Below are 25,147 nucleotides of genomic sequence, written 5' to 3' on the forward strand. Positions count from 1 at the left end.
AGTACTGGAAACAAAATTAACTCTATTAATGCTTAGAGAGCACAGTTCTATTGGTAACAACACTAAGACCAACAAATTATTTGTCTTTGGGTTTCTCCTAAAACATATTATAGAATATATATGTAATATATAAAATATTTTCCTATAAATATACAAAATACTAAAAGTACTAGATGTGCTGAAACAATCTTTTACATCATCATTGATGAATACAAAGAAACACTCAGAAAATTTTCTGTATTTTATTTATTTGACCTCTTTTTGTTCCAGATGGCACTTTTTGTTAGTTAGCAACTCAAATTAAAAAAATGAGCAAACTTGCCTGGCTATTGCACTACTGTAGTTCCTTTGCAAAGAGCTACTTGTATTTTTCTTTGCTATGCAATCCAAGACTTAGTTACCTTGTAGCGTCATCTGTTGCTACAGGTTACAGTTTACACCATTTAGATTGCAGAAAGTTAAACACTGAATAAGTCATTTTGGGACTAGTACCCTTTGCTCCTTTGCAAAACCAGATATCTAGAACAAGTAAGTGGAGCAATCTGAAAGAAAGTTTGGTAATCTGGAGATGAGCTGGCTGCTCCATAGGCTTTTGTAAAGGCAATGTGTAATGCAGCATCCAGCATCTGAGCAGTTTACAATCAATGCTACTTACTCTCTGGGGTATAATGTGTTGTAAACCAGCTTTGCAAAAGTAATTTACAAATAGGACTTAAGTGATGGAATTTATTTGACAACTTAAAATTACTGAAACCACTAGTTTATTATGATAAAAAGCTTTCATTTATTAAATAAATATTAAAATACTGGAGACTTGGTACTGTTGACCAGGCATTGAAGCTTTTACAGATGTAAAAAAATCCTTTAACTTCACAACCTTGTATTTCTAACTCAGTTGTGATGATCCTAAAAAGAAATGATGCAAGAAAGGGATAACTGTGAAAAATAACCTACATCATTGGTGTTTGTGGTGTCACTATCATTGCTAACAATATAGAGTTTTATATAGGAAAAATCACTCACTCAGTTCTAAATGTTTGAAGCACTGTCCTTATCCACATCAGATAATAGCATCATGGTAAATTTTGCAGTGATTCTCTAATCTGCAAGAAACTCCCTGGTGGTCTCGGAAACTGCTGCTGCACTAGGAGTATTACTCACCTCAGTGCAGGTGACAGGGATCTCTACTCTTAACAAACTATAGGGAGCCTCACGCTGGTCTTTGTGAAAGCATGTTAGACTCCTGTGTGACATTCCCAACTCCCACTATTTTTCTTTGCTGATCTGTACAGATGCTTTTCTAAGCAAAACCTCCAAACTTGCAGAAGAAAGAGCAAGGGATACAAAATAACTAGTTTTGATAGGAGTTTTTTTACTCAAGCTTTTACTTATTGCAGCCTACGGCAAAACAATGCTTTAAATGAGTTCATTAGAAACTGTTTCAAGAGCAAAGGGATACTTTTTTTTTGCCAGAATTGAATGGAAGAAGTAGCCTTCTGCTCTTAGCTACAAGTTCTGCTGGTGTTCTTCAAAAGCTCCCCGTCTATGAATAACAGATTTTGTACTGATGAATTAAATAAACACAAAGTGAAAAACACTGTTGACCTTTTTAAATGTAGCTGATTGGACCAATGTAAGGTAATAAAGGTTAGCCCCTTCACAGTGTCAACCTTTTTTATGACAGAAGTATTTGGTGTTTTAAATGTCTCTACAGTGAATCATGGTGGAAGCACAGGGTCATGAAGATATCCTTTGAAATGAAAATATGAATGCACAGATTGCTTCAAATTTCTACAGCATAATGGGGAAATAAGAATATAATAAGCCCTTTTTGGAAGACAGGCTTTAAAAAACAAATTAACTTACCAAGCAGGCATTGTCTTGAGGAAACCTGACACATTGCTGGCTACAAGATCACCTGAGACATCTGTGAGATGCAAGTCTCCTGGCTGGTACTTGGGTGCTTGGTAACTGTGTTTGTGATCATATCATTAGTGTCAGAACATGACATGCATATTTATCCTGTATTAGAGCCTTCTGCTTTGGTAATCAATTCTTTGTGAAAAATCAGTATAGAGACAGCTCAACTTCTGGTGTACCAGTGATAGATGGAAAACCAGCCAAGCTGAAACATTCTGCTCTTCTGCTTCTCTGCTACTTAATATTCACTGAAACTTGAAGATCTGGGTGGATAAATAAAGGCTGGTAGCCAGACAAAGCATGTGACATGGGAAAACTATTCTTGGGCTGATGTCAAGAACAGTATTGACATTCATAAAAATCATAAATCACTTCTGCTTCTTAAATGGCTGATGACTTCATGTGCTGGGGAAAACATTTGTTGACTGTGTAGCAAATATCTATATTCTCCTGTAAACATCCTTGTTTGCACGACAAACAGCTATTCTGCACATATTTTCCTCAAGTGAGCAAACAACAGAAGGCATAAATGAAGTGAAATCAGGCAATGACTTGGGTGTCAGCAATGTAAGTCCATGGCTGTGATTTTTGTTGTATTCATTCATTCCACTAAAACTATTTCTTTGACCATCAGACATACATAATTCCTGTTAGGGGATTCCTCTGAAGCGGCACATTTGTGCAGGCCTCGTGCCAGAATAGTTACCACTTAATGTGAAAAGCTGTTTTCTCTTCTGGATGTCCTTGAGCTGTATCAGCCTGCCCTATATGCCTTCTTCTGCTGCTAAGGGCTCTGATGACTGTCTTCCAGAAAATCTTGCAGTGACACTGAAGGCTTTACCACTATCTGCCTCATTGCCCTGCTGGAGGGCAAGTCCGGTGCAGAGGGCACATGCCTGTTATTTAGCTTTTCCCTTTCCCAATACACACTTCAGTGTATTGCCTTAAGCTGTTGATAATGGTTCCCCTGAGGTCTATGTTCATTTTTGGGGCAGTAGTCAACTAGAGGAAAGAAGCAAATATTTGAGTTGCTGGAGATAACCTAAATTGTGCCTTACACAGTCAAGCTCTCATTTGTTTGTCTCCTGACTTCTGTGCTCCTGGTTACTCTGCCTCAGAAAGGGGGTTGAACACATCTTGATCCCACTTAATCTACTGCCTTCAGATATGGTATGTTCTTGAGGAGAGACAGGTGTGATTCTGAGGCTGGGTCTGAGACAGCTAAAAAGAGATAACCTACCTTGTAGATGAGCATTGCAGTTACCGAGCTAAGCTGTAAGTGGTTGGCATCACCTCTTCTGCCTTAAATCAGTCCTGGCCTTTGAGCTGAATCCTCTCTCTCATCCTCCCCATATTCAGAGAGTAAAGGACCCCTCTGGGGACTTCCACAGCATTAAGGTGTCTATCTAGAGGGGATGGTGGATCTCAGATGGATGAACGTAAGATCATGACTTATTTATTTAGGTACATAATAATAAGAAAAACTTGTGATGATGAATTGCAGAGAATTTTGTAGAACCATATTTTGGAGAGGAAATGCTTTTGCAAGTTAGGTAGTAGCCTACCTGAATATAAACAGATGATGTCAGGTATGTCAGGACAGTAGACCTCTGAAGGTCACTGTTGACTAGCATGAGACTACTGAAGTACTTCTCATTCACAACCTATTCCAAGATTAAAATGCAAGACACCTAAGTTGGAAAGCTAATGTACTGCCTGACAGGTCCAGCTACCAGCAGAACATCTCCTCCTAATGAAATCCGCATTATTGGTAGCATTAGAAAAATGAAACAGGAAGGGAAAAATAAATAACTTGGGCTGGAAAAAAAGCATTTAAGGAGCAGAGAAATTACTAGGAACCACTAAAAAAGTTGTTTGTTACTTTAATATACATAATTTAATCACATTTTCAAAGCACTTCGTAAAGTATTTAGGTTTGTTTTGAGTAGTAGGTGCTGATGGGACTTGAATCTTGGTTTTGTCCAAACATGAGCTAGAATATCTTCATATATAGTTTTAAAGTGTTCCTGAAAGAGATGCACTAGCTAAAAATCATTATGGAAATAACATTAGACATGTATTTCACTGCAACTTACCTAAAATCAAGAACTGTGAGGTAGTGAATTTGAAAATGGTTTAAAAATGGTTTTAAAAAATCTATAACCCATTGTAGAAAGTTGCAGAATAGCACCTTGCTGCTATCTTGATTTCTTTTGTTGCTCACACACACACTTACGTACATACATAGTAAATTCAGAAATCTTCTTGCACCATTAATTACCTTCTTGTAAGTAGACTCAAATGAATTGAGATTTACTTGGCACTATTCATTCTCTGTTCTTCAGATTGTCTTTCACTGGTGACATTTTTGGAATTTAACTTCTACTGTATAATGCAGAACAAAGAAGAACAAGGGCAAAAATAGTGACAGTTCCCTGGCATATATTCAAGGGATCTTCCAATAGAGCAATTATCAAGAATGGTTTCAAAAAAAGATAATTATGGTTTAAGGATACTCCATGCTTTCTTCACAATAAATGATACTGAGACATTGCAATTGCTTGGAAATGCAGTGGTGAACATCTGTCTGTTAAAGACCAGCGTGTTAGTTATGAGCAATAGGAGTCTGCAAAGAATTTGTTTCTCTTTCCTCCATCTGGAGAGGCTGCAGCAATGTATAGCTGTCTTCCAAGCCACTTGTAATAAAGTTCTCGAAAACTGTCCTTTGACTTAAAAGTAATGCACCAGTTGAATACATATTTTGGTATATGTTTAGTCAGTTTGTTAATAGCAATAATTCTGATATTCATGAATATCTAAAGGAAAGAAAATTAGATGATTTAAATTTAATTTATTCTGTATGTCCAAGTTATTTCCTGTAGAAATGGTGTAAGCAGAACAATTTTTTGAGTAAAAATTACAATGATATATTAAAAAAAAACAGATGAACCTTACAATATAACTAATGATTGAAATGTTGTTGTATGCTGGTATGATATTATCAGCATTCAAGACTGGCATTCTCTGCAGAGATAAAAGGAGAGAGAGTAAGGTGAGAACAAGGATGTGCTGGAACTTTGCTTATATTGGTACTTCTAAGAGTTCATAACAAAGCTTCTGCTATCTCAGTTTGGCCATGGGCTGTAACATTTAAAACACAAAGATATTTTGTAATATGCATTAAATGAAATTATTTTACCTAGAAACTATACTGGAAATAAAGTGTGATATAGCTTTGGATTTCAGACTTTACTGCATGGTGGCAATGGGTTTTCTTCATAGATGGTGGCTTCCTCTGTCAGGTGGAATTCTTCAGAGTTTACTCAAATATTTATTGAAACATCTGTTGCTGCTAGTCTCTTCTCCTAAGCAATGTCCAGTATGTCCAAATGCTAAACCTAAAGAAGTTTGAAAGGTGCTGCAATTTGGGATCATCAGTGTCACATTGCAGACCACTGAGTGCACTCGATAAACTGAGATAGGGGGAGAAAAAAGAGTTAAAGATACTGAAATGAAAATGTAATGCCTGTAACAGTATAAGAAGAAATAGATTAGATTCTCCTAAATATTTTGGATTTTTGAAATGCTGAAGTCTATAAAGGATAATCATTAACAGCTTTGCACTGAATAAGCTTTAAACATTTACTGCAATACAAAACAAAACCATCCTACATTTTTTGGTGAAAGAAATACTGACACTGTAGGATCTTATTGCCTTCATTTGCATAAGTTTTACAGATATCTTAAGGAAATTAACTACTTCAACAAACCAACCATGTCCTATAATTTCATGAAAACTGAATTTTATATCAGGACAAAAGCAGTCACACAGTATAAAGCATTTTGTGAAAGCGATGCAAACATTTCTTACTGTATCCTATAATTATCCAATTGTAGAAACAAGAAGAGGAGAACGTTGTAAGCAACATATATTTGAATTTAAATTCCATTATAAAGCAGTCATAGTTTTCATTTCATCAGCAAGGTGGCATGGTAATGAGACACCCACATGTATACATTCTGATACTGCTTACAACGCCCTTTTTTTTTTTTTTCATCTCAAACCTCTTCCTCAGAGAAGCATTTATTTTCTACACAGATTCAATAAACTCATTTATATAACCGCTATTCTTAAAAAAATAATTTTGTAGCCTGTCTGCAGTGTCCTAGATAATAGTAAGCTAAGAGATTATTGTCACTAATAAGTTCAATGGCATTAAAGTTGAAATTGCCTTGCCTATCCGTTGAGCCTCCAGCTCCTGTCTGAGAGGGGTAAAGGTAACACATAAGGTCTTGCGTAAGCCACAAGGATGAATCAGATTCATAAGGCAGGTAAAATGGCATTACATGTCTGTGTTGAAGCAACTGAATACCACCATCCCAATAGTGCCATAGCTCATAGAAATCTGATGGTCCTCAAAGTGACTTTATGGAAATATTTAACAGCTACTTTCATCAAAATGTGAAGAGCCCTGCAGTCAGCCAGAAACATTCTTTATCATTTAAAGCATCTATTTGTCCTGAAAGTGATGGATATGAACATATCAAATCTAAATATGTGCTGCAATGTGGTAGAATAAGTACTTTGAAAGATTATAATCTCTAAATAGTTTTGATTTTTTTTTTATCTGCAGTTTTTCAAATGTTAATAAAATATCTACCTTGATTTATTCTTTCAAAAAATGTATAAACCATAGTAAGGCTACCCAGCTGTGCTACCTAGAAGGCATCCATCTATCTTGACATTGCAGGACCCAGTGGTTGTAATGCCAGTAAGTGGAGTGTAAGTCCTCAAGTCCCATCAGGCGCTGAACACACATGTGCATGCACACACACACAAGTAGTGCGGAAATACTCTGCTTAACGGAATGCACATATGGTGCTAATGTCCTGCTTTGTTGTAAGCTAGTTGGTGTCCTAGATATAATCTGGGATCCTGCAGGACAATGACTCTATGTTCCTGTGCATAATCAGGAACATTAAATGACAGGTAAAGCAACTCAACAGATTACAGGACTGGGTCTAAAGATGCAGTCAAAATTTGGTGGTGTAATTCCATGTGTGAAAAAAACCAAATCCCTGTCATATTAGGGGGCTGTTGGTTCACTGTTCCTATCTATCATTTTACAAAACACTGCATGGTCCCCCCTCTTCGGAAGCGAATGAATATCCCTAAACCGTTAAACCTGAGAGAGTGGCTTGACAATAAGTTGAAGCGTAAAGCATCACATAAAAAAACATAGAACTCATCATACCTACCTTACACAGGCCTGTGAATGCTAATTATCTACATTTTAACTGATCTGGTACACCTTTTGTGCTATTACCTCTCTTAAGACTGTATGTCCATTAACCAACTGTCTTCTGTTTTTCATTGCCATGTCTGCAGGTCAGTTTATGGTAAAAGTGCTTTCAAAGACAGTAGGTTAGTCACAAATGTTTTCAATGGTATAAAATCTGAATAATGCATAGCACAGATGTCCCTGAAGCCTACATATTTTAATTCCCTGGTACAATAGTTTCTGGTGATTGCATTTTCAGGTGGCACCGCGAGCATACTCACCCCTAACAAGCAGCTCTGTCTCATCTGACACGGTGTCCGCTGCGGTCTGAACCCTGCAGCCGTATCTCCCAGCGTGCATCAGGAGGATGTTCCTGATCATTAAATCTGCAGAGGACGCTTGCTGAAACAGGGATGAAGTGCCAGTTTAAAATTCAGTAAATCTGTGTTCAAGGTAGTTCACGAGGGTGTTTTTTACAGTGTGAGAAACTCATGATCGCAGCTTTCATCTTACAACGTTTATGTGCCCTAATACCCTCTTTTGAGGATTATCAGAACACTGCATTTATACAATTATTAACAGGGATTAAAGAAGAGGATTTCAGGTTTTTAATAACTTTGACTTTGCTTGAAGCACACTGTGCATATTTGCATGCTCAAAGAAAATGATTCCAAACTAGCACAAAGAAATTCATTAAGGAGATGAACAGAAATCTTTTGCATGCAATCCTTGGTATTAAAAAAGTCCTTTTAGAAATGAAGGGCTCTTTCTTCCTCTTCCTCTTCCCTACAATATAGTGACATTTGGAGTATGTCTCGCTACTGTAATGAAATTAAGATAACTTGAAAGATAATGTTGATTGATTGATTTTTATTAATATAGAGGACATTAATACTAAATATGATTGAGGAAATATGAACAGATTCTCATTTTTCCTGTTGAAATCTGTATATATTTAAATCTGAAACATGCAATCCCTGAATAAGTGTACACAGAGAACCAGTTCTAATTTTCATTTTTTAGTATTCTAGCCAACAGTAATTACAATGCCCCAAAATTATGAACACAAAAGAGAAAATTGGAAAGTAGAACAGCCTTTTGGAGGATAAATGGCTTTTGCTAAGAATCTCTGTATTATTTCATAAATTCAAATGGTAATATTAGATTTTGCATGTACAAAATCATTGTTATATCCAAACTTACTGTAGTCAATAAATGTTGCTCCATCAGATTTAGTGAGCCCAAGTCCTTAGATATTGTTGATTTAATATAGTCACTAGTCAGGGAAAGAACAGGTAAGTGCAAACAAAAGTCACCCTGACCACATGGTGTAGCAATTGCAGTTTACTTTCTCAATTCTGTGTCCTAAAAATGCTTGCAACTTTTTGATGTAATGTAAGCACTAACAATTTTAGCAAATTACTAGAAGTATTTTTGTTCCTTTCAAAGCCTTTTTTTTCTCTTAATAGTCAAATGGAAATAATATTAACATATTAACCGAGGATAGACAGAATGTCCTGCAAATATCTGTAAATTCCCTTATCATTGCTACTTTGTACCATATGTGAACCTAACATGATTTTTCAACATTAATGTAGTTTGTTTAACATTATATTCTAGATTACATATAATTAATATTTTTTATTTAAGTAATGTATAATATAGACTTATTACAATTATACAATCTATAATATATAATGCATAATTTTAATAATTACACAAACAATAACATATACATTGTAATATAAAATAATATATAATATATTGTTGTATTATATAACCACTATTATATTATCCCACTATTCACTATTATCTCTGTATATATTATTATTATCTATCTACATATAAAAATATATAAAAGATATTATATCATGTAAAGTAAATTTTATCCAATAATATAATATGATATAATGTAATTAATAAAAATAATACAATCTGGTATATAATATATTATATAGTTTCTATATTAAATTATATTTACCATATGTCATTTATTGTATATTACATATTAATAATTGGCTATTATATGGCTAATATAATTTAATATATTACAGATTACTCTATATTGTATATTATGTCCAAGTGCATCTCCTCAGTGTTTCACTTTAAGAAACATTTATTGAGTATAGGCATTTTCCTTCTCAGATTTTATTTACTTTGTTAACCAAGCAAAGATTGACAGTCTTTCCTGAATGACATGTTCCCTGTGTCATAATATTCCTGTGCAGTGGTTCTAATTTGAGTCATTTTGATCCTGAATGAGTAGAATTGTCCCCTGCATTCAAAATAAAGTCTTCCTATGTGTGTACATGTTGATACTTCTCTAGCTGTGCTGGAAATATGTCACTGACTTCCCCTAGATCTGTATTTGCCTGTTTTTTTGGCACATACTTATTCTGTGCTCACGTAGTTGCACTCAGATCTTTATCCTTCTCAATCATTTCAAAGTTATAAGCTACCACTTTATAACCGTCGTCGATATGTGCATGACCTTGTGCTTTGAAGTATTAAATTTCTTGTCTGTTCCCATGTGTTATTTTCATCATCTGCTGTATTGGTAATATGTTCAATTTTGTACCATACAATTGTCATTTGCATAGTTTTATCTCTTATGCCAAGGTCATTAAAGACAAGATGAAATAGGATTGGTTCCAAGCTCCAATCTCCTATAATTTAGTTTTTTCTTTCGAGGCAGAAGAATTCCTTTTCAGCACATCTTGGCACATCTTCTTCAGCCAATCTTCTCTTCATTTGCATTTTTGGAACTGAACTTGTCATAATATTCCATGTAGCACCAGGGCAAAATCTTTACCAAAGCATATTCGCATGCAAAGAAGGAAAAGGGAGGTGGGACATCAAGGTTGCCACTGAGATCAAAGTGAATGTGGGCATGATCTATAGCTTAATAACCCTGTAGATCTAAGAGTGTGAATACAAGGTGGTGTTTTGCCTTCTGAAGTGGCCTTGTTAATGACACTGCTGGAGGAAAGATACTCAGACCAGTCAGGCCATAATGCAATTCTGATATTCTTGCTCTGGCATATCAGATATCACAACACTGGAAAAGAATATCTGAGTACTCTGCAGCTCTAAATGCAAAAGAAGAGTGCACGCTCCTACCAGGAGTCAACTACAGGATACGAATTTTTTAAGTTGTCTAGCAGAGCAGCTTTCACTAGCCATTGAAACAGGGGTTGCTCAAGATGATTAGTGATTCTGGTACAAAGCCTTAGCTATTAGAAAGATAAGACCAGAATCAGTCCACACTTGTCGTCTCTTGAGGGTAATTTACATTTAATGTCTGCTTTGCTGTTAAGAGGGAGGAAAAGCATAATGGATAGCAACTGTCTGGTTTCATTGCTCAGGAGCTGTTAAAAATCTTGGCTGTCACTCTAACTTCCAGAGGGTTCATGACTGTGTGAATCCAAATATTCTTATCAGGAGAAATATATGTATTTCATCTGCACACCTGTGTGACTGGGCAGACAAGCAGCAATTGAAAGAATTATTGCTGTAAGTGGAGAGCAGTGCAGCACAATAGATCCCCATGAAACACTAACATTTATTACAGCATAACAGGATGTGCAGCCAGCATTGCTTAGGTTGTGTGAGTGGAAAGAAATTAAACTCATTGTGTTTAATACAGATGGATATATGCTCAGACATTAGATTCTTGATCATGGGAAATAATGAGACATTTTAGCTTCCATTTAGATAAGTAGGAACTATGTTTGACCAAAACCTCTAAAAAACATTATTTTCTGTTCAGTAGTATTTATAAAGTCTTTATGAATGTTACAGACTCTTCCAAGTCTTGGAAGACAGATTATTTTGTTGATCAGTTTATCCTGTAATGAGAGGTTCAAGACTACAACAGGGCCTGGGTGAGTTAAACTGATGTGCTGGCCTTCCAAATCTTAACAAAATCTCCGCACCATGTGGCATTCCTCAGGGGTCAGTATTGTGACTGGTGCTGTTCAACATCTTTGTCAGCAACATGGACAGTGGGATTGAGTGCACCCTCAGCAAGTTTGCTGACAACACCAAGCTGTGTGGTGCGGTTGACACGCTGGAGGGAAGGGATGCCATCCAGAGGGACCTTGACAGGCTTGAGAGGTGGGCCCATGTGAACCTCATGAAGTTCAACGAGGCCAAGTGCAAGGTCCTGCACATGGGTCGGGGCAATCCCAAGCACAAACACAGGCTGGGTGATGAGTGGATTGAGAGCAGCCCTGAGGAGAAGGGCTTGGGGGTGTTGGTTAACAAGAAGCTCAGCATGACCCAGCAATGTGCCCTTGCAGCCCAGAAAGCCAACTGTAACCTGGGCTGCATCAAAAGAAGCGTGACCAGCAGGTCGAGGGAGGTGATTCTCCCCCTCTACTCTGCTCTCGTGAGACCCCACCTGGAGTACTGTGTTCAGCTCTGGGGCCCCCAACATAAGAAGGACATGGACCTGTTGGAGTGAGTCCAGAGGAGGGCCATGAAGACAATCAGAGGGCTGGAGCACCTCTCCTATGAAAACAGGCTGAGAGAGTTGGGGTTGTTCAGCCTGGAGAAGAGAAGGCTCCAGGGAGACCTTATAGCAGCCTTCCAGTACCTAAAGGGGGCCTACAAGAAAGCTTAAGAGGGACTTTTTACAAGGGCATATAGTTATAGGACAAGGGGTAATGTCTTGAAACTGAAAGAGGGTAGATTTAGATTAGATGTAAGGAAGAAGTTCTTCAATGTGAGGGTGGTGAGGCACTGGAACAGTTGGAACAGGTTGCCCAGAGAGGTTGTGGATGCCCCATCCCTGGCAGTGTTCAAGTCCAGGTTGGATGGGGCTTTGAGCAACCTGGTCTAGTGGAAGGTGTCCCTGCCCATGGCAGGGGGGTTGGAACTAGATGATCTTTAAAGTCCTTTCCAACCCAAACCATTCTATGATTCTGTGATTCTATGATTCTACGTCATTGCAGATGCTGCTGAAATTTGAGCAATTACAATCCAGTTAAAAAAAAAAACCTGCTAGGTGGAAATGTAGCAGAAGCTCCATTAAGAAAAATATCTAAGGTTAGGAACTTTGTCTTCTGCTTTATGTCTTCTCTCAGTAGAAAAAAACATAATGCTTCAGCAAAAGCAGAGACATACCCTCCCCTTTGGGGAAGACAAAAACTGGGTGACAGGGATGCAAACAGTGTCGAAAGATCTCTCATCTGCAGTAACATGAGTTAGAACAGACTGGTGTATGAGCAACCATGTGGTCCCAATATTATTGAAAGCTGAAATTAGTGGTGTTTAAATGTCTTTGTCTGCATCTAAATTTCAACTATTAAGTGTGCGTTTTTAAAAGCTGCTTTTTATTCCACTGATTTTGTGCTCTTCTGTGACAGGGCATATTTTGCAATAAGTGCACTATTTCAAAGTAACATTTTATTAGAAAAATCTATATTCCTTGGTGTTCTGAATATCATATATTACCCACTTAGCCAAGTATCAAAAGTATTTATATTTGTTCAATAGAAACTTCTACTGTGTGGAATATATCTTGTACTTTACCAAAGCTAAGGCTTGGAAAAAAAAAAAAAAAAAAAAAAAAAGACCAAACCAGATAGGTTTAACAGCCAACTTCTAATGATTTTAAGGAAAGGTAAATGTAACCTTAAAGGCCAGCATCAGCTATGGACCTACTGTAACACTGAACACACTCCTGGTCTTCATTAAGCAGTGAATAAATAATGATACAGCTATCAATGCTATCTGTCATGACTAATAGCTCTCTCTAGGACAACAAATTATTATATAATTCATATTATGCTCCCAAGTATCCCATTCATCAAGTTCTGGGCAGCTCCAGTGCTGAGTACGGTGTCAATCTATTGTTCTCTCTGCTGCAGCATGGCATGTTATCTGAGGGCATAGTTGTGTCTGTAATGTATCCAATTATCTTTACCTGTAAGGTATTGCTTGAAGTAATTTTTCACAAGAATTGGTGCCACCTATACATAGCATTTGATTTTGATGTGGAGATAATTCCCCAAACTCAAAAAGGCTCCAAGGAGCATGTAATATGCATACTTTGCTCCATAAGAATCAGCTTGTTTGTTTTGGTTTTTGTACCCATTGCACTAATACTAGGGATTTGTAGAGTAGAAAAGAAAAGCCAACTTGCAAAGAACTTACTTTTGGTGAATTAATACCTCTTCAGCCCTCCCACATCCCCACAGAGAGGAAGTTGTATGTGGATTTTTTCTTTTCCATTTCATAACTCCTAAGAGGTTGTGAGATGCTTTGCAATAAAATAACTTTTACATATGGTTCTTCAAGTGAAGAGAATTACACTTATTCTTCCTGTGAGAGTGAGTTCATTATCTTGAGCCAGTTGCTAGGAAACCTCCCTGTTAATCTGTCCATTCATTTGCTGAGCTTTTATCTCTAAACCAAGGTGTTTCATTCAGTATCCAACCTTTTCTTTTGAAGGCTTTGCACAAGAACAATCTATAATCTGCCTGCACTTGAAATGGAGCTCACAGTTACACCATAGAGCACTTTTTTAACATCTAGTAAGTCTCTTGTTTACTTCCTCCTACCTCTTCCATGGAAGAATTAAACGGTTTGATTATTACACAGTTATCAAATATGTTCAAACTACCGAGTCATATGTGGAAAATATATATGAAACCTAGGAACCTTAAATCATTCTTTTGCCATTATATCAATGCTAGCTTTCATTTAATTTGTTTCTAATGCTGCTCATTTTCCACATTGATCATCGTACTTCCCTTCCGCACTCCAACTGCAGTTCTGTGAACGTAGCTCTGATTTATCTTGGAAAGAGGGATAAAAAGGCAAGGAAGTTCAAAATACTGGGTAGTCAATAGAGATGATGTGGCGACTTGCAGCTCTCAGCTTCTGCACCACAAAGGCCTGGGGTCTAGAAAGGCTGCTTTTTATTGTACCCAGGATTGAGGTTGGGAGCTCAGCCTGGGCAACATGCAGTGAAAATTGTCTCTATGCTTGGGAAAAATATGTCTAAAAAGGGTAGTGTGACTATTATAAATGTTCTTGATTCAACAAAAGCTTAAATCAATGGGAAAAAAAGAGTTGGCAAACACTGACTGCCATTGCAGGAAAACTTTTATGATGAAAGCCTAAGGGGTGTTTGATTCATTTTTTTTACTATGACTACAGGGGTTTACTGAGGCTTGCTGGCTGTCATCTAAATCTCTTGACAGTGAGAGGTGAAGATACTTTCCTACAAAGTGGTTTCTATACATAAATGCTTGGGAGGTACAAAAATCTTGAAAAGTACCTAAACATTTTTTAAGGTCATATTCTGTATAAACTGAGAACAGTAAAACAATGGTCTATAATTAAATGGGACTGAGATTTGATCCTAAACAAGAATGACCTGGGTTGTTAATGCTATCTTATTCAGCTTAAATAATTATTTAAAATATATGGGTGTTTTTACAGGTGACACACATTAGGTGAATTCCTGACTCATACATTGTTTGATTTAGTGAAATAGCCTTTATTAATGAAATTCAGTCAGATTGAAAATGATTTCAGAGTTGAATCTTGATTGTTTGACATACTTGATGAGCAATGGAGTTTATTTTTTGTGAATTTATCTGAAGCAAACTAATGATCTTACAGAATAACCTCATGGCAATGTTAGCTTTGTACCATCAACAGTAAGTGAAAAATAGCAATACAAGAAAGTTCTTTTAAATTATGCTAACAAATTGTATGTGCATTATGACAGATTGTTGGCTTCAAGCCAACTTCTGTTCATAATACATTTAGGACAATTTAAGTGCCATTTCATGCAAATTCTCAGGTTTGAGCACATCAACCACTTGCCTGTTTACTGCTTATGATGTTTACAAATTGCAAATATTTAATCTGTTAAAAAGCAGCAGATTTCTCAGTTGATACAGTGATAATGGAAAATTATGTTCAGAGTTCTGTCTGTTAATCATCTAAGCACATTTGGAACAAAGAAGATGAAATCGTTGTTATTGGTTTTGTTGTGATTAATGGTACGTGGTCCTATAATAATTGTAGTATAGCCGTTTCCAGGCTGGTGCAGGTTGACTGAGGGATACCTGATAACACACAAGTTACATTTTCCTCATCTATAAGAATTAAAAAAGATGGTTTTCAAGGTTTTCAGGTTTGTGGATCCATAAGAATTATCCAGGGGAGGTGTAGACACTTTCAGTGGCATTATTTTTGATCAATTTGCATAGAGAAAGCAAGAATAATGAAAACAGTTGTTTTGGGTGAGCATTGGTGGTTGGGAGCAGATGCCAGAGAGCATTGGGGTGTTGGGAATGGATAGGGAGGACTTTAAAGTGCAGCTGGAGTTGCTGCAAATGAGTTTGATTCATTTTATTGAGAGAAGGCAGAGGAAGAGATTAAGTTAAATGAGTATCAAATATCAGGTAGTATGTCAGGTACTGGGGTAGTTTTGTGAAATCTAGGGATTAAAGAAAACAGAAAAAGCATCGAAATGGGAAGGAATGAGAAAAAAGATGAGATGTGAAATGGCAAGCTTCAGGACAGAGAGGACCACTACACTCATGTTGCTAAATTCATGTTCTGTATCTGAGTTTTTATTACCAGGACAAAAAAGAAAGAAAAGAATGAATAATATGGGGTACCTCTGCTCCTGTTTAAAGATGCAGAAAGAGGGGAAAAGAGACCAGGGAGCTACACGTATGATCTGAGTGGAAGAGTGGTGATAGTGATGGATGAAGATGACAGAAATGAAAGCAAAACCCATCTGGGACAAGTGTGCCATTTTGAGAAGACATCAAAACAGGAAGCATGAAGAGCAGATATGTGATTGGGATTTCATTAGTGTGCTGCACGAAGAATGTTGTGACAGCCTTACGTGAATAGAGATTTATTAACAGGGTCCATAGATGATGGCACACATCAACTCTAGCAAAGAAAGCTACCTAGGTAAGAAATAAAAAGGCAATAAGGAGAGAGAAAGGGAAAATAGAAAACTCTTCCTGGTGGCCAGCCAGAAAGACCATTCTCCTCTTGAGGCTCTCTCCAGTGAAGTAGGTGGCAATAAGGAAGATGATGATGAGGATTATTTTTTGCCTTTTTTTTTCCTAGTGTTGTAACCTTTTCTTTGGGACCTACTCAAACTTTCTCTATGTTAATGTTGATTGGAATATGTTAAGTAAGAGCAGCTGTTGCACAGTGGTTGATTGTTACGCTTCTGAGCACGTATATTGTTGGATAATACTTATTAAGTATTTACATGACCATTATCTACTTCGCTGCACACTGTGGTTTGGTTTACAAAGCAAGAGACAAAGAAAGCGGGCAGGAGGGAGTAGTGAGTTTCAGGCCAGTGGGAGCTTCTTGCCATGAGACCGCACCATAACAACACGATTGGGGTTTGCAGGTGCAAGGCTACAAGAACAGAACCAGGAGATCAGCAGTGTAAGAACTGCAAGGGAGAAATACTGCCAGGAAGGCTCCAGAAAACACTGCCACAACAGCTTGGGAGAAAGGTTGCAGAGCTGCAAGTGAAAAATAGACAGCAGAGCTGCAAACAGAAGGCCTTAGCCTTAGGAAGGCTGATATTGATCAGGTGTTCAAACAATTGGCTGTGCTGTTATAACCCAGATTAACACTGTGCCAAGCAGTTAAATGATCCATCAGCTGCAAGTAAACCGGGGAAAGAATGGATTGTCATGAACTATCTTTTAGGTTCGCCAAGATTTTTCTCTTTAGAATGTTTCTTGTAAACAAGGGAAGGTACAAAATACCTTAAGAGAATAAACCAGTGTAAAAATTATCTGACTATGTTTCATGACTTTCTTATTACAATCATTTTTTTATAGTAATTGGTATTTAGGAATGTTAAGAGACTCACAGTTTCCAAAATGCTCAGTTATCTCCCTCCTCCAAAGTAAAATTCAGTAGAGAAGATGTTACTTATCACCTCTCTCCCTTACTTTCTATTCATAGCCAAAGCCACAAGCACTTGGGCATACCAGTTTATGTACTTCTTTGATTCTAGGAAATGTTCGGAGTGTCCCATTCTAACGCAGCATGCAGGTATGTCTATAAATTTAATTAGTTCACTGGGACTGTTTATATCCTGGAAGCAACACATGGTAAAGTGCATTACTAGACCGTGGTCTTCATTGTGTTCAGATTTTGTTTAGCAGTTACCAGTCATAAAACACACGTCAAAGTTTTTTGATCAGAAAACCTTATTCCATTTTGTACCCTCCCTAGTTTACAAACAATTTGTGTTACCAAAAGACAAGATAAATCTTTTATTTTGGAATTGCTTCTGATCACTCAAGTATTTAACTGCTGTAGCGTGACAAATAAGCAAAACCTGGTAATGAGCATAGGGCTGAAATATCTGGAGATTTGAGTTGACAGTAATGGCTGTCAACTCCATCAGCAGGAAAGTATTGTGACAAACAGTGAAACAAATTGATAGCAATGAAGTTGATACAGCAGCACTATCCTGAACAGAAATTCTCTGTGCATAGAACATGTATCTTCTACAAGACTTTTGACAACTATTGCTGTTTTTCTCAGTGTGGGGAGGAAGGAGGGTGTTAAATAAACCCCCTATTTAATTGGCCTCATTTGGTTTTATGTCCAATAAAGAGGAAAGACATTATTATTAACAGCCTGCTGTTTTAATTGATTTCATGTAGTGTAGAACTTTGTGCTGCCTATGTAGAAAACGCTTAGCAAATTTGAATCTTAACTTCTATAATATGATTAAAGTGCTACAACAAACTAAGGAGAGACTTGAAAATGTAAGGAAAGGTGTAAAGTTATGCTCTCTCACAGGTTCTAGTTTATCAGATTGAAGTCTTCAGTGCTAGACAGTAATGTATTGTCCAGTCTGTATCTACTGGCCTTTTCTAAGTGAAACAGTAGCTTTCAATTCACTTCCATGTGAACAAATTACAACTGTAAAATATAACATGACAAGTTGTGCTTATTGCTTCCCATGGTGGTGGTTGCAGTTAAGATCAAAGACCAAGAAGATATTGAGACTAAATCACTTTCCTGAGTCTGAAAGGTACTCGTGCAGGTCAAGGTGAGGGACACTAAGAGCAGTGCTGCTGCTTACCAGTCTCTGGATAACCACAATAAATCATTTTGCTTGGTTGCCATAAAAAAAGTATCGTCTTTCAAACACAGAGTTGGAATCATGATAGTTGGATGAAAATCTACTTGCAAAATCAGATGTCTTTAGCTAGTAAAGGGATACCTCCAGGACAAAACTAAGGTCAGTGGAGATCTTAGAAAAGAAAATTCTGAATAGAATTTTGAGCAGGACTTCTGGATTTGGCACAAAGGACAAAAAATTCCAAGTTACCCTAATCAAAGCAAGCAAGTCTACATTTTCTGTGCTCAGGCTCACTGGTGTTGCTAGAAGGAAATCTTGGCAATTCAGACTTCCATGCAAAATTGTTTCTATTAATTACACAAATTACTCCTCACAGACCCTAAAATGTTATTGGGTCTTTTGCTAGACAAATTAAGACTTTTCTAATGCCAAAGGATTCTGGGTATATGTAACCCATTGCATTATTGTTTTGCTGCCAAGTGTACCATGGAGTTGTGCATACACAACATTTGGGATGTTTTCTTTTCCTAGAGTAGTACAGTCTGCAACTGTCACTCCGGGGAAGTTTGGTCTCTTTTTCCTTAATATTCCCTTCATGCACAGCTTTGTTCAACTTGACATCCTTGCCACACTTATCATCTTGCCAGGCAAGTCCCTGAAGTACCTAAATTGCTATAGGTACTACATCCTTGATAGCTCCATAAATAACAGCAAAATCACCTTAAATTTGTATTATACAATTAGTATTTGTATTATATAATTAGTTCCTAGTATGAAAAATGGTAACACTTTTTTTTGGATACAAAAGCTACAGATATAATTTTAAAAACCCAAGCAAAGTAATATGTATTATTAACAGAAGCTTTTCGTTTCCTTTTAATTGTAATTGCTAGGGAGCATGCAATTTTAGCAAGTGGAAATTTATCTATGGTCCAAATAAATGTTACTTTGGTGATAGCTTTTATAACACTGCATTAAGCACCAGGATGTTCATCATACTTAACACCTGGCTCTGCCACAGTGAAAGTATGAGCAATGCAACCAGTGGTGAGAGGTTGGCAATGGTTTTGTTATTAACAAAACCCACTCGAATAATGTTCAATTTGTCAGGCTTTCAAACAAACAAACAATCCCCAAACAAACCTGAACATTTTTTTATCTGATGAAGTATGAGTGTGTGCAGAACAAAATGGATGTATAATTCTATAACTTCATGCACACAAAGGATGTCATTTTTCTTAACTGTACTGCATAACAAACACTTTATTCAGGATCAACTCATGAAATTTAAAAAAAAATTCATTCAGAAATGCAAAATAAGGGATATAGATGGAATTCTATCAGATTTCAAGTTTTCTTCAAGTTCCTTTTTGCTACATTCTTAAACCAATGTCTTTATCATATTGTGTGTCACTCCTTTGAAACTGGATGGGTTAAAGGAGATTATATGATAGGAAAACCAGAAGAATTTTATTTTATCTTGCTTTCCCCTAGTACTTAGTCATGCTTTAGGTTTCAATGAAGTAAAGAAATACATTTTCATCCTTGCGATTAATTTCACATGCTTATGTGGTTAACAGAAATGATAATGAGATGTAATTGACAACATTTCACAAATGAGTAGTTATGGAAATTATAGAGTTTTTGTGTCAAAACACACAAAAAATGCTGTATTACCACAATCGTTACTTTTGAGTTTTGCATCTCTCAACTGTTTCATCTTCATTTTGGGACAATGCAAAAATCAAGATATGCATTTTGATGAATGGAGATCCACATATATTTTGACTAATACTTTCAAAGAGGGAGAAAGATGTGTCATATTATGTTTCCAAGAGCATTCAGAAAATGTCAGTGAGGATTGTCCTAACAGGGTCATGTTTTGGTATCTCTGTTGTGACAAGGAGTGTTCGCCCACCTCTTGCCTGCAACATGTTAATAGCTATTTTCAGCCCTCTTCCAGTTGATCCAAGCCTACCCATCCATTCTTTCTTTAGAGTGAAAACAAGAAAAGAAATGTCTTGATGTTTAAGTGAGTTAGAAATGCAAGTAAAAGAAGCATGCCCTCACCAACTCTTGTGTGAGCAATCTTGTAAAGGCAAATTAAGCTAGTCCAGTCTAAAACTATCAGGTTCTGACACTTCATTTTTGTATTTCTTTAGAGGTGCATAGTATTTCACTAATCTAATTTTGTAATATTTTGCAAAATATGCAATGCCTTCTTTTCAGCTTGATCTTGTTTTCAGATCAGCTAAAATTTGCTGTTTGTAAAAAAAGTATATTTAAGGAAAAAAAATTGCTTGTGTGCCTCTGAAAAGAAAGATGCTAGATTTTTACTTAATAAAAAACTTTTTTTTTCCACTTAGTCATTTAGACATTGAGCATTGACTCCATTATGAGTGATTAATACTATTTTCACTTGGTAAAGTAGCAGTGACTTTTTAGCAACCTAGAGAAGGAAGTCATAAACTCATAATAAAATAGCTGGTTAAATCTACTAGGTTTTGGCAAAATTTTAGTCATGTCAAGACAATAAAAAGAATCAGTAATTTCAGTGAGTTTTGCATGAATATTTGTCTGAAAATAGTCCCAGTATGTCATCTACCTAGTTCTCACCTTGAATGAGCCTTACTTCTATTAATTTGAGGGCTTTCTCTGGTAGAAATGAAATTAATGAAGAATTCTTGTTGAAAGATCTACAAAATCGTGTTTTCATAAAACAAATGAAATTACATTAAATTAGCTTTACTGTGATAGGAGAAATTACTTTGGAAATTTCCTAGCCTAAGGATTTTTCCCAGTGATTAAAAATTCCCTTCAGCACAGAAGATGCTGAAACGCACTGAAGGAACCATGTAACACATTTCAGATTTCAAATTTTTGGAAATTACTTGAAATTAAATTGTAATCATAGGGTGTTTTATTGAATCAAAGAATGTTTTAACCTTCAAGTAAAAAAAAAAAAAAAAAAGATAGTTTTCCTTCCTATATATTTAGTGTTGGATTTTGTGTATTGGACTTTCTTAGATGAAGATAAATATGCTAAGAAACTTCACACTAAGATATACCTTACTAATGTTTTTCATTTCAAAAGCTTATTGAAGTAAAACCAAATTAAAAAAAACCCCACACCACAAAGTGAATATAGTATGACTTCCATAAAGGCAAGCAGAAGCATAAATTGATTGCAGCTGACAAGCTTTTTAATGCAAAGTTAACTTCTCTACATTGTATTCAAATTAGATACATTAACTTTTAAAATTTCCTGACCTTTGTGAGCTTCATTTTTCTCTGTTAACATAGCATGGACATTTGATTTACATTTCATTAGTGGGAAGATTGAGTTAAATGACTGTAGATTCTATTTCCAAACTTGTTCACATTAAGAGATTTCTTTCTACGAAAAGTTCAAACCATTTTACATGGGACAGGTTTGAATTACTTTATCGTACTGTTTGATCATATTAAATTGTTTTTGAATCGAGGGGTAATATTTGAAATTGGTATGCATATTTTTTCCATATGATTCTTATTGACTTAAATAATGGTTGCACAGCTAGAACCTACCTCATGCGGGGGGAGTTGGAAAACAATGTATACTCCTTGCTATTTGGATATTAAAATATATCCTAGGGAAGTAAAAGCATTGGGAGGTGAGGGCATTCCAACAGCCATGTTATCTGTGAGAAAGACATCAATGCTTATAGCAACATCCTCTCTATATTAAAATCAGCAGAACAATGTAAGGAGGATTCGATTCAAACTACTTTCTGTTCCCTCACAAAGAACATCAGATGCCTCACTAATAACAGGATGTATAAGCTTACATTTAATATCTTCTTGATTAAAACTACTTGAAGTAACTCTAATCACCTGCACTTCCCACTTCCTCTAGCTAATATTTCTTTCCAACATTAGTGAAACCAGTTATCTTTCAATTTGGTCAGAATTTGGTAAATGGGAGACATGTAAAAGCATGCAAATTTCTATCAGTTCACAGCACACAGATGACAAACGCATGGTCACTTACTGCCTTGATGCTTTCAAAGTGTCCACCTTCTTTTTCAAAGTCAATCGGCTGCCCATTGAGAGTCCAATAGAAAGTGACATCTAGTGTGCTGTCATGAAGGGCTTTGCAACTGAGGACAATGCTTTCTCCAACAGTTAACTCTATCTTCTTAGGAGTCAGCTCTATTCTTGTAGGTTCTTGAAATACAGAAGGATTAGGAATATTTAGATGGAAGTCTAGTTATAGTGCAAGGCCAAAGTAATATGATTGAGTTCTGCTTAGTCTACTCAGACCTTACATTTACTGTTTGTTTCAAATACATAGTGTCAAATACTGAAATATATTCATAATGCACACTAAGACATGACAGTGGTGTACAGAAGGTACAGCCTGTTTCATGGAAGCAATAAGGCAGGATCCTAAACAACAATCTCCAGGACTTCTGAGATGGATTAATTAATTAATTTTATTAGTCTCAGAAAAAGCTGATAGCTTTTTTTAAGGCTGCAGCATCTGGAATCTTGTGATTGCATGAAAATCTCAGTTTTGCCACTTAAAATAAAAAAAAGTTTCCAGGCATACTAGATATAGGAAGAAGCTTGAAAAATGAAGTCAAAAGAGTTGAACACCTAAAAACAAAACCCATGCTCATATAAGAATTTGGCTGAAAAGTGGCAAAAATGTGGTTTAGAAATTAATTGCAACTCAGTGATTTGATTATTATTACTGTTCTAAGGAGCTATCTTTCCTTAGATTTTATATTCATACAATTATTACTTTAATCCTAAGCTTTGTTCCCATGCAGAAAGAAGTAGGGGTAAGTGAGTTCCTAAAGCTAAAATGTGTTAAAAGGGATATTGATTCTTTTACTTACAGAACTATTTATAATCTGAGTGATTTAATACATATACTAATTCTTCTGAGATACATCTATGATACAACAGCCGGAGTATGCAATCTGATGCAGGAGTATGATGTTTGAGCCCTAGCTTGTTGGAAATGGTTTTTTATTCTGCATCTGCAATGCTGTTGTATGGTTGGCTGGGGATTCTAAGCAATAATGAAATATAAGTAAAGAGAAATTATCATTATCAAAGTATTTTTTCATACCTTTAACAGATACTGAAGCAATGATTTCTGCAGATCCAAATACATTTACACCTTGGCATAAATACCGTCCTTCATCAGACTTGGAAGCATTCAGGATTCGCAGGCTCCCATGTGGAAGAATAGTTATTCTGAAAAGGATAAACACATAAATATATAAATATATCTCCTGTTCTAGCATCCAAATTCCATAATGATATCTTTTAGAGCTAATAAACAGGATTAAGGACTGCTGCCTCTGTAGCAAGGGATGATGAAGATGATAATTGAATTATCTTCTGTTTCAAAAAGGTTGTAATAAACCCATTTTACTCCTTCACCTTCCTAATACAAAAAGTTTCAGGGAGTCATCAGTGGATTAGTATCCTTTGACACTTATCAGTGGTGAATTTTAATGAACCTTTTGTAGAAAGTAAAAAAAGTGATTCTTCATAATTCGTCTTTAAAGTTTCACTGCTATATTATTGTCAAATCACATTTCAATATTAAGCACAGGCTATTCCATTTAGAAAAAAATGACCTTAAAAATCAAATCTGCAAAGGATGGGAAGTCAAATGTAAAAAAGGACTAGAAGAAGCATAAAATTAATTGTATCTGGTCAAAATATGATTTATGGCATCACTAAACAGTGTAACATAGGGACTTAAATATTCTCTGCTTTTTTGTAGCTCAGCTTTTATTTTTTTCCTTGAGTTTTGTGTGATTGCAACTCACTACATCTCTAGGTAAGTAACCCCACTGAAACATACTCATGAGAAATGTTGTTCAACCATTTACATTTAGGAGTGTCAAATTTTGGCTTTGCTTACACAGTATTAATCATAAAGTCCATGAAGCTACATAGAGGTGAAAATTAACACATTTTTAGCTGTTCTAAAGTGACAAAACCTCTAAATTTATTACATGTTAAAGCTGCAGCCCTGGAAGAGCATTAAATAATCATTGCTCCTTTCCTGACAAAGAACTACAAACCTAAATGGAATACAGCAACTCTTACATGGCATTTAATACAAGCTCTGCTTGCAGCTGTTGTATATCCTTTCCCAGGTTGGGTAGTAGTTATGGATCTCTCAAAGGACATGGGAGATGTACGTTGGAAGCCCTCCGGCAGGCATGGACAGTGAAAGCAGATAATCCTCAGCAGGTGTCACATAGAAGGGGAGGAGGAGACGAAGGAGTGCTTCCTTCTGTATTTTGACGGTAAGATAAGACCTCTTTCTGTGTTAGAGAAAGAGTCTAACTAAGTAGGTGGGTGGCTCTTCCTCAGCAATGGTTGGATTTTCAGAGACACCTCTCCAGAGAGGGCTTTCTATCCGTTAATGTAGTATCTAGCACTCCTTCGGCTGGGGGTCCCCTACTGAGGCTATGATCAGAAATCATGGAGGGTACCGTGTTGTGCTTTACTCTTGAGAAGTATTTAACCAGGAGTAAGGCGCTTTGATCATCCTGGTCTCGGGCTCTTCAGCAGCCAAAAAAGGGAAGGAATTCCCTTTCTAGGCTGGACATATTAAAACGCAAGGCTGAGTTACCTTTGATTTAAACTAGGAGCGATTTACCAAAGGCTTAAGATTCAATAATGTGCTCAAACTAAATCGCTAATATCAGACTGTATTTTTTTTTTTTTTCTGGAAAAAGAATGATGCCCCATATTTTCTGACTCTGTTTGTGAAAAATGGTGTTTTATTATCTGAGGTTTATAAACATTGTGGTGGAGAAAA

General features: G+C 36.3%; 1 protein-coding gene across 3 annotated transcripts in view; it reads right to left on the bottom strand.

Annotated features, from left to right (window-relative positions):
* Positions 1–25,147, bottom strand: part of CNTN5 (contactin 5) — a 673,487-nt gene that overhangs the window by 46,521 nt on the left and 601,819 nt on the right. For all 3 annotated transcript variants that reach the window (XM_030042492.2, XM_030042491.2, XM_030042493.2), the window contains 3 exons: positions 23,432–23,559; positions 22,343–22,518; positions 7,484–7,604 (listed from right to left, as the gene is read on the bottom strand). In XM_030042492.2, the coding sequence (XP_029898352.1) occupies positions 7,484–7,604; positions 22,343–22,518; positions 23,432–23,559 (425 nt within the window). The remainder of the gene's footprint in view (positions 1–7,483; positions 7,605–22,342; positions 22,519–23,431; positions 23,560–25,147) is intronic.

Source organism: Aquila chrysaetos, chromosome 19 (assembly GCF_900496995.4).
Source record: "Aquila chrysaetos chrysaetos chromosome 19, bAquChr1.4, whole genome shotgun sequence".
Taxonomy (NCBI): Eukaryota; Metazoa; Chordata; class Aves; order Accipitriformes; family Accipitridae; genus Aquila; species Aquila chrysaetos.